Source organism: Sinocyclocheilus grahami, unplaced genomic scaffold, assembly GCF_001515645.1.
Source record: "Sinocyclocheilus grahami isolate Dianchi unplaced genomic scaffold, SAMN03320097.WGS_v1.1 scaffold12.1, whole genome shotgun sequence".
Classification (NCBI taxonomy): Eukaryota; Metazoa; Chordata; class Actinopteri; order Cypriniformes; family Cyprinidae; genus Sinocyclocheilus; species Sinocyclocheilus grahami.
In genome coordinates, this window is record NW_015505191.1 from 199,535 (window position 1) to 210,554 (window position 11,020).

At 34.6% G+C, this 11,020-nt stretch overlaps 1 protein-coding gene across 1 annotated transcript; it reads right to left on the reverse strand.

Moving 5' to 3' along the window:
• Positions 1-368: 368 nt before the first annotated feature.
• Positions 369-3,229, reverse strand: LOC107597898 (cholesterol 25-hydroxylase-like protein). Its single transcript, XM_016289106.1, has 2 exons — positions 2,794-3,229; positions 369-747 (listed from the first exon to the last, which is right to left on the reverse strand). The coding sequence occupies exons 1-2, from the start codon at positions 3,219-3,221 to the stop codon at positions 369-371; spliced, it is 807 nt and encodes a 268-aa protein (XP_016144592.1). The 5' UTR covers positions 3,222-3,229.
• Between the last annotated feature and the right edge of the window lie 7,791 nt (positions 3,230-11,020).

Here is an 11,020-nt window from a genome sequence, read left to right on the forward strand (position 1 = left end):
AACATTTGTAAAAGAGACCTGTTTGATGTTATCAAACCTTAACAAAACAACTAAAAACACTTGATAAATATACAACATGAAAAAGTTGTAATGCAAATGTATTCAAAATGTACATAATATTCCTACACAGTTTAGGCTGAGTACAAAATCAGACCAAGAATCCAAGCTATCTGATTATTATAAACAGAATTAACTTGATGTTCCCAGGCTGGGTAAACTGGGATTAATCCAGTAAGAAATTTTGAAAATCTTTGCAAAAACTGGGCTATTATATGTCAATTCATATAGGGTGAAACCAAATACAATGGGACACTTTTAATAGTCTCATTCTCACTGTCCTGTAATGGCCCAATTGACCTGGATTCATCCTATCTATGGCCTCTCTTATTTACTGAAATGGGCAATGAGGTCCCAAAGATGTAATCCCAGTGTCTGAAGTAAGGGGCGAAGTTCCCTTTAAAGTGCTGATGGTGGGCCAGGTGGTGCGGTGCCCCGCCAAAGCAAGGCAAGAACCGATGCAGGGACCAAGGAAAGTCATATCCACAGTGATCCTCCACAGCCAACCAGGTGTTAACCAGATGGAAAAGGATTTCGCTAAAAGGGTGGCAGCCCACAAGCATGGCACTTATAAATGCAAGGGTTTGTAGAGACAGCAGTTCAGAAATACTGGAGTCTTGAGCTGCCAGAGCAAAAGTGTCCCTGTTCTGATGGTGAATGTGGTGGACATTGTGGTACAGCCAGGGAGTTCTGGGAAAAATACAGACATTTGATGTAGTTATATATAATTATATTATATATAATATAAATATGAATTCAAATATGTAATATAAATAGATACATAAATTATGCATATATATGGGCCTTGCTAAAGTTACAAAGTGGAGACAACAAGAGTGAGATGTGATAATGACATCAACAGATTATGAAAGAGGAATGGATGTGAGTGTTTTTTCTATATGAAATTTTTAGCTGTGCACATGATAGTTTATGTGTGTTCCTTATATTTGTGAATCTAAATTTATAAAGTAGTTGGAGTCTGCAATTTGACCGAAAAGAAACATTAAAACGCTGTGGGACAATTTTCACCAAAGATTCTCTGCTCCTGGTTAATTTAAATCACTTTTGGCATTTCATAATATCTCCCATATTTATGACAATATAAGCCTTACAGAACAGAACACATGGGATTATTTATTTGTTTCATAGCAATTTCATAGCATTTGTTTGTCATGTTTCCTTTTCATCTCGTGTTAAAGGTTTAATTTTTGAGTTATTTTCCACCATAGCTATTTTTCTCAAATCTGGTGAATGCATTATCATTATTATTATTATTAGGTTATATAAAAGCAATATTATTATATTGAAATAATAAATTTAATTAAAATTAGGCTATTACATTTATTAAATTATAATTACATTTTAATTATTAATTTAATACTCCTATATAATTATAATCTAAAAATAGCCATAAGTATCTTTGCTTTTTAGTTTTTTCAAATAGTGCCATAGGGCTTTTAAGGATGCGCTAATGACCCGTTGTTCTTAATAAGCCCACTAAGCTAAGAACACATTAAAGCAATATGAAAAGCATTAACTGTGCTCGAAACCCATCTTTTTTTCTCATAAACTATACCCACTTCATGTGTGTCTTCAGGCGAAAACTACATTTTTTTTTTTTTACAAAATGTGAAACGTCAAATTTGATTCATATACATACAAAAATATGTATTTTTCAAAGCTGTAGCCTAAAGGCCAAGCTAAAAGGCTGTAACTTTTCAAATGTGTCCTATGAGGACAGATTAAACACTTTTTAAAAATAAATAATTTGTGTTTATTCGGATATTCTTGAGAATGCCAGCCGGTTCCAATAGCCTACCAGTGTAGATTAGCGTTTAATTTAATAAAACATGTTAAAAATGACAATAAATGATTATAAGATTTAAAGGGGTCATATGATGTGATTTCAATTTTTCCTTTCTCTTTGGAGTGTTACAATCACTTGGTGCATAAAGAAGATCTGTAAAGTTGCAAAGTCTCAAATCCAAAGAGATATTCTTTATAAAAGTTAAGAGTCAGCCACACCTACCTAAAACGGCTCGTTCTAACACGCCCCCACATGTCTACATCACTATGTGGGAAGATTTGCATAATGCTGCCCAAATGTTCACGCAAAGAAAGAAGGCGTAACTTTTATTCTCGCTGTAGTATTGTTGCCGCCGCTATGTCGTGAAGGCGCTGTGTGCTTCGTTGTGAAAGCGAAACTACTTTGTTTGGCCTTCCAAAAGAGGATGATATCGCTCCTGGAGCTGATCCGTGCTGGTCGCTGAGGAAATACTACAACTTTGCGCTGTGGATCGCCGGATCGGCTTTCACCGTGGACGAAGCGGAGTCCAGCCCAGGGTCGTCACATGTGGTTGCCACAGGCATCACAATATGGTAAGGGGCATAACATTTCCATCACATGCTTGAGGAATTCGGCCAATCACACCGCACTGGATAGCTGGCCAATCAGAGCACACCTCACTTTTCAGACCGATGAGCTTTGTAAAAATCGACGCGTTTCAGAAAGGCGGGGCATAGAGGAGAAACAATAATGTACAGTGTGTGGAAAATAATGTGTTTTTTTTACCTTAAACCGCATAAACACATTTCATTACACCAAATACACCAAATAATGTTCTCTTTAGCAGCATCATATGACCCCTTTAAAAATTCGTCATTCAAAGTTTCAAAGCTCCACACATGTAATGTTGGAAGCTCCACATTCTGTCATGTGAGATGTGTGATGCTTACTTGTGAATGGTGTAATGACAAAAGAAGAAGAGCGTGTCGAATATGAGCATACACGATACACATTCCCTGAAGGCATGGAAACAAGACGGTGCTCTCTCCGGGAAATGCGTGCGCCGTACCGACAGAAACAGCGCAGTTAACGGTAAAACGCCAACCACGTATTTCCATAAAATTCGAGTAGCACATCGAAACCACTGATGCAAGCCAACGACTTCACGGCATATCCTGTACTTATGGAGCCATCCCACGTATGAACTGAACACATCCAGAAGCATGAAGGGAGCAGAGAAGATGAGATGAGTGCTAAAAGCTGCGCACACGCTTATGTGGGGTGACATGAGGAGCACATGACGTTCCGCATATATGAAGTCCCAAATCCACTGAAGAAGTGCATCGCCTCCGAAAATCAGTAAGAAGAGAACAATCATCCTTGTGGACTATTGTTGTTTCGGCATAACCGCTAATGAAGCTGCAGCAGCGATGATGTCCTCCAGATTTTGGTGCAAACGGTGTGAAGATCACTTTCATTCTGACACAGCTTTAAGCAGCGGGAATGTGAACGCGAGTCACAACGGTGAAAACGGCTCTCCTCCCACACCAACTTTAAAAGACAATGTCACTCAGTCTGTTACCCGCATATTAATATGAGCAGCATTGGATCGTGATCTTCTAGCGAAATTATGCCCCTTAATTTTAATAACATTGTGTACACAAAGTAACAGGGCATATTGTGTCTAAAATGTAAATTACTCCATTAAATTACAGTGATTATTAAGTAAATAATGAACTGTTATATAAAACATGATCACTTTGCGGAAACCATTTAAACAGTCACACTGCTTTTAATTCAATGAAAGCTGATCATAAAGTTACCAAATGTTAAAGGGATAAAGCCCAAAATGAAAACGTTATCATCCTCGTGTCGTTCCAAAACTGTATGACTTTCTTTCTTCTGTGGAACCATAACAGCTTTTGAGAAATGTAATAGTTTTGAGTAGTGCCTCAGTGTTTAGTTCATACGGAAGTCAATGGCAGCTAAAACAGTTCAGAATATATTTTTTGTGTTGCACAGAAGAATGAAATTCATACAGGTTTGGACGAAATGAGGGTAAGTAAATGGTAACCAAACTTGTAATTTTTTGATAAACTGTCCCATTTCTGGTCTTAGTGAACACTTGTAGAATATACATCATTTAATGATTTTTCATTCTTTATTAATTCATTAATTTACTATTATTATTACGTCAGCTCTGTCTTTGTTTATATTGTATTCATTATACCTTTAATTATTGTTTGTAGCTGGAGATCCTAAAAATGTATGTGAAACAATGTGTGTCATACCTTTTCAAATAAATACATCAAATAATTAAACATTTTCACTAATTATCAACCACATATGACAGTTTCCTTATTAACAGCATCTGCGTATGTTTTCTGTGGCGCTCATACTGTATTGAGACCTGGTGACCGTGGGAACACAATAATATGCTCTTGCTCCTTCTTTGTTACTAAGACACCAGCAACAGAGATCAGATGCCAAATTTAAATATCTTTCACATTGTCAGTTCTTGATTTTTGTAGAAGGCAAGGCTCTCACTTCAGTAGAGAAGGAGGATAAATGCCTCACTATATTAGCTTTTCATTTACAAAACATGCTAAGCACACAGCTTTTTTTTTCCAAGTCCAAGACTGCTTTGGCAGTCATTAATTTGTCTTGGCATATTTGTGAAAATAGCAGGACGAATGGATCACTAATTCAAACATCCTATATCCGAGTGCTTCCAATTCATTACTCACCCACACACTGAGAGAGAAAAATGACTCACTTCCCAGAATACAGTACTGACTTCCAATATAATGATTTAAAAAAAAAAGGTTATCTAATATTTGATTCATTTTGTAATATTCTATTCCAGGCTTACCTGGTTTTGGATTTGATGACTCATTCACTCGGTGATCTCAGAAGCACATTTTGATGAATGTATTATGAAGTTGGTTCTTGAACTATTCAATTCTATTTGGTTTCCTTTATTTTTTTAATCACATTTAAATACAAAACATGCTGTTTTAAAGAACTGAATAGACAGACAAATAAAAACAAGAATCAGTCATTGATGATAAAATTCAACACCCCAGACAATAATGCTAAAGAATTGATTTAAAACCAGACAAAAAGGGGCAGACCTAACATGAAATGTTCCACAAACTTGGGGCCAAAACAACCACAAAAGAATCTCAGCTGTCTCAATGGGGAGTAGGGGGTCAAAAGATTATTGAGGGGCAAGGCCCAACCAAGGTCTCAATACAAACAACAGAATCTTAAAATCAATACGAAACTTCACAGGCAGCCAATGATGAGAGTCAAGAACCAGAATAATGTACTCTCTTTTTTTGGTCACTGTTTAGAATCTGGCAGCAGCATTCTGCACCAGCTGTAGAGATAATTGAGGTAAATCGACATAAAGCACATTACAACAGTCAAGCCTTGATCTATTAAGGACATGATTCATGAATCCCTATTTCCATGTCATTCCTGGAAAAGAACGATTTCAATTAAGTAATAGCCCTGAGATGTAAAAAGCTGCTCCTGACAGCACTAATTTGCTCTTCAAATAATAGATGTCAAACAAGACTCTGAGGTCTGAACATTAGATAAGTGGGAACTTAACTGAATTTGAAAAGCTGAGACAAAGCCTATAGGATCAGCACTTTGGGATTGGAATCATTTAGCTGCAAGAAGTTACTAGCCATCAAGGTATTAATTTCATCAAAGCAGTTCAGCACACTGGTTACAGCGCCTTTACTATCTAAGTTTATTGGCAAATAAAATTGGGTATCATTTGCATAGCAATGATAGGGGTATTATATTTCTGAAAAAATTGAGCTCAATAAGCTTTTTTCATTTACTAAACATGCTAAGCACAACGATTGACTTGCTGTTGTTGTTGTTTTTTTCTTTTGGTCAGGTAGTGCAGTCCAAGTCTGCTTTGGAAGTCATTTGTTTATCTTGGTATACGTGTGAAAATAACAAGGAGAATGGATTGCTAACTCAAATGTCCACTATCTGCTTCCAATTCATTACGGACCACATGTTAAGAGAAATTACTAATTTCCTAGGACACAGTAGTGAATTCCAAAGTAATGAATCTGTCTTTTTTTTAATGTTATCTAATATATTTCTGAAAAAATTGAGCTCAATAAGCTTTTTTCATTTACTAAACATGCTAAGCACAACGATTGACTTGCTGTTGTTGTTGTTTTTTTCTTTTGGTCAGGTAGTGCAGTCCAAGTCTGCTTTGGAAGTCAGTCGTTTATCTTGGTATACGTGTGAAAATAACAAGGAGAATGGATTGCTAACTCAAATGTCCACTATCTGCTTCCAATTCATTACTGACCACATGTTAAGAGAAATTACTAATTTCCTAGGACACAGTAGTGAATTCCAAAGTAATGAATTTGTCTTTTTTTTTAATGTTATCTAATATTTGATTTATTTTGTAATATTCTATTCCAGGCTTACCTGGTTTTGGGTTTATAATCAATCAATAATTTTATTTCGGTCCTCACAGACAACTTTTCACAAAAATAAATAAATAAACAATTACCGAAAAAGGTGTAGGCCGAAGCCTTGCTTATTATGCCTACCCTTTATACATAGTTAACTGATGAGCGACACTTTTCACTAAGTTAGATAATACAAGATAAACAATGTTACATAAACATTTCCCAAAATGTACATACATAATTCAAAACAAACATAAAAAATACGCAATCCAGCTATTACTTCAATATTTTAACAATACACCAACAATTATTGATACTGAGTCATACAATTATTTTTTTATAATTTTTTTAATTTGCAAAGTGAATTACATAATTTTAATTCCTTATCACATTTATTCCATAGATTTACCCCTTTGACAGACAAACACCTACTTTTTGCATTAGTTCTTGCCCTTACTTTTTTAAACATATACAATCCTCTTAGATTATACTGACTTTCTCTTACTTTGAACAGGCTCTGAATACAATTTGGAAGTAAATTATTATAAACTTTGTACATTTTCTGTGATTATATAAATCAACTAAATCTAAATTAATAAACAATTTGTTTGTTGGTTCGTAATAATCAACCCTTTTAACAATCCTAATAGCTTTCTTTTGTAACATATATATTGAATTTATATTGGTGTTATATGTATGACCCCATACCTCCACACAATAAGTAATGTATGGAACTATGAGCGCACAATACAATATATATAAAGTTTTTTCATTCAACATATGTTTTATTCTATTTAATATTGCAATGGATTTGGACATTTTTGTTTTTACATGATTAATATGTGGTTTCCAACATAATTTATGATCAATTATAACACCCAAAAATTTATTTTCATACACTCTTTCTATTTTCTAATTGTTAATCCTTATTTTTACTTTATTGTTACTTTGTCGATTACTAAATATTATAAACTTTGTTTTACTTAAATTCAGTGAAAGTCTGTTATCATCAAACCATTTTTTGAAAACCATAAGTTCGATTTCCACTGTATTCAGAAGCTGTTCCAAATTTTTCCCCGAACAATATAAATTTATATCATCAGCAAACAAAATCATTTTTAATACTTTAGACACTTTACAAATATCATTTATGTACAGTACAGACAATTTGGGGCCTAGCACCGAACCTTGCGGAACACCACAAGTAACTTTCATTAAATCTGATTTAACATTATTTATTTGTACAAACTGATATCTGTCCTCGAGGTAACTTTTTATCCAAACAAAGGCTTTTCCTCTTATACCATATCTCTCCAGTTTCATCATTAATAAGCCATAATCAATAGTGTCAAAAGCTTTTTTTAAATCTAGGAACACCCCCACAGTATATTCATTATTATCCATTGAAGAAGAAATATCTTCTACCAGTTCCATCACAGCCACTGAGGTCGACCTGTTTGTTATAAAGCCATACTGATGATCACTCAATAATTTGTGTTTGTCTATAAAATTATCAAGCCTGCGCACAAATATTTTCTCTAGAATTTGTGAGAACTGGGAAAGAAGAGAAATTGGTCTATAGTTGGAAAAAAGATGCCTATCTCCACTTTTAAAAATAGGAATAACTTTAGCTGTTTTCATATTACTTGGGAATATGCCTGTTAAAAAGGACTGATTACAAATGTAAGTGGTTTTACTATATATTCTATAATATTTTGTATTAACGACATGTCAATATCATTACAATCAGTAGAATATTTGTTCTTGCAATTATTAACAATGTCAAGTATTTCCTTTTCGTCAACTCCTATATTAAACATTGAGTAATCATTACTGGAAATATTCATTTCATCTATCCTATCCCCAGTTCTCTGTTCCATAATCTCTTTTGCTAAATTGTACCCAATATTTACAAAATACTCATTAAACTCTGTTTTGGTGCCAGAGGCACATTTTGATTAATATATTATGAAGTTGGTTCTTGAACTTTAGGACGATTAGGATGATATAGGAGGGTTAGGATGATTCCAAGGGCCCGGTGAGGGAGAGGGGGCCCGGGACGCGTTTTTTAAATTTGGCCACCACTGTAAATACAAAACATGCTGTTTTAAAGTTGGCACAAAATAATTTTTGTAACGATTTGATTTATATAAAAATCCTCAATCATCTCCCTGAGGGTAACATATTAAAATTAATATATTATTAATATATTATATTATGAATATGTCGTTTCGCTTCCCAACCTAAATTTTTTAAAGCAATATGTACAAGTTTAGCAAGTTTCGATTTTGATTGGACAGTCAGATTTCCATACCATGCTGTAATACCATATCTTATCAAACTCTCAAAAACAGACTAATAAAACAGAAATAAAATCCTCTGATTTACCCCAAATACTTTTAACCCTCACAAAAAAATATAACCTCTGCTGCAGTCTAGAACACAGACTGTTGATGGGAGAAGACCAACATAAACAACTGTTCATATAAACACCCAAGTATTTGTGCGATGAAACCTGTTCAATAAACTTTCCATGTATTATTACAGGATATTTACATTTAAAATCAAAGAATTATCATCACACCATCCTACAAATCTATCTACTTCTGAAAAGTACTGTGAAGGAGTAGTATTCCTGTGCAATAAACTCAATATTGCTGTATCATCCGAGAATTTAATAAAAAAAAATATTATCCTAACCTGAGACACATTCATCAGTATATAATGCAAACAAAATTGGTGAACTAACACAGCCCTGCGGTGCCCCCGTATTAGTAATTTTCACCTCAGACTTGTTGTCTATGATTTGTTAAAAATGAATAAAACCATTTAATATAAAAGGGGTTCCCTTTCAATTCTATCAGCTTCCCAATTAATATCTTAGGTTGGAGTGTATTGAATGCCGAATTAAAATCTATAAAAAGTAAACATGCATATGCTTGGGTATCCTCTAAATGTCTATTTACCAAATGAAAGATACAATTAATGGCATCCTCAGTCCCCCGTCCAGCCTTATAAGCAAACTGAAGCGGGTCAAGCGATAATTTAATCTCCTCTTTTAGAACATTTATTACTAATCTTTCAAAACAATGCCACAGGTCTAAAATCACAATTTTCAACTGGGCAATTTTTCATGGGAACAGGAGTAATTAGTTTTTTTTTTCACACAAAGAAGGAATACCATGCAAATCTAAAGATCTCTGAAAAATAGGACAGAATGCTGGAGTAAGTTCGTTAGTACAAGTTTTTAACAAGATGGCAGAGATTCCATCAGGACCCGTAGATTTTTTGGTACATATACCTTTAAATATAGAACAAAATAAATGTGAAATCAATGCGGGCCAGATGTGGGCCGGATCTGGGCCAACACTATGCCGCTGTCTGGGATGTGTGTGGCAACCTCTAGTCTCTGATCTGAATTACATATAATCAGCCATTTCCTCTAATGATGACTCAAACCTAAGAAAAAAATCATTCAGATCATTAGCTCTTTGCTGATCATTACTAGTTATAAGTCTTTCCGGAGGGGTTCCATATTAGTTACTACTTTCATAGTGTCCCATAATTTCCTGGAATCCCCAGAGTTAAAATTTTGTTCTATAATGTCTCCATGTTTGTTCCTAGCCTCCTTCAACAAAATATTTAATTCCTTTTGAACTAGTTTTAATTCCATTTTATCTTGGTTGGTAAAAGCTAAGTTCGTCCTATTTAAACACTTCTTAATTTCCTTTGTTATATAACTTTTGTTATTAGGAAACACAGTTACAGTTTTCTTCTCAACCACTGTGTTCACACAAAAGTTGATGTAATCTGTTATTGCCTCTGTGGCATCCTCAACATCCATTTCATGAAACAGTTCCCAGTCCGTGCAAGCAAAGCAGCCATTTAAAATTTCAATTCTGTCATCGGACCAAACCGAAACAGTCTTTGTCTGTGGCTTTATCCGTTTTAAAAGTGTTCTATAAGTAGTAATCAAGCGAATAGTAAGATCGCAGTTCAACAAGGGGGGTTTAGGCTTGGCCACATATGCATCCTTCACATTCCTGTAACATTGATCTAAAATCGTATTTCCTCGGGTATCACATACTGTTCATACCCTAGTGAAAGGTTCAGTCTGCAATGATTAAAATCGCCAAGAATGAAGAGCGGAGCTGCAGGAGTACGCTTAGTACATATAAGCGAAGTGGCAAAACACTACTTTGGGATTCTGTAACCAGATAACCCCCACATAATACATTTGAGTCTCTGCACTAGAGCTCTCCATGCTGCTGTGTGTCTCTCTGCTGTCAGGTATGCATCTCTTAAATTCATCTTTGAGCAATTGATGTTATGTATTTATCTCAATTGGAACTGAATTTAATTCTGAACTGGCTTCTAATTGTTTAATTATGTAATTGGCATGGTACATTTTTACCCGACTAATAATAAAGTGTTATATTTTATTTATTCTGATCTCTTCTGAAATTATTATTTCTAGTAAATTAAAGTGCAGTCTGGTGTTTCCGCAAATCTGCGTGCAGGATAGATCATACCGAAGTACCAATGAATGGACCATGGGTGATACCAGGTTGTTAATGAACGAATAATTGAAAGTATGGGATTTCCAGAATAATCAAACATCTAAATTAATACATAATCCACATTTGTGATCAGTTTTTAATTAGAAATACTGCCTAATGATCACTTGAAAGTGGAGTCAGATGAACATGGGGCTAAACTAAAA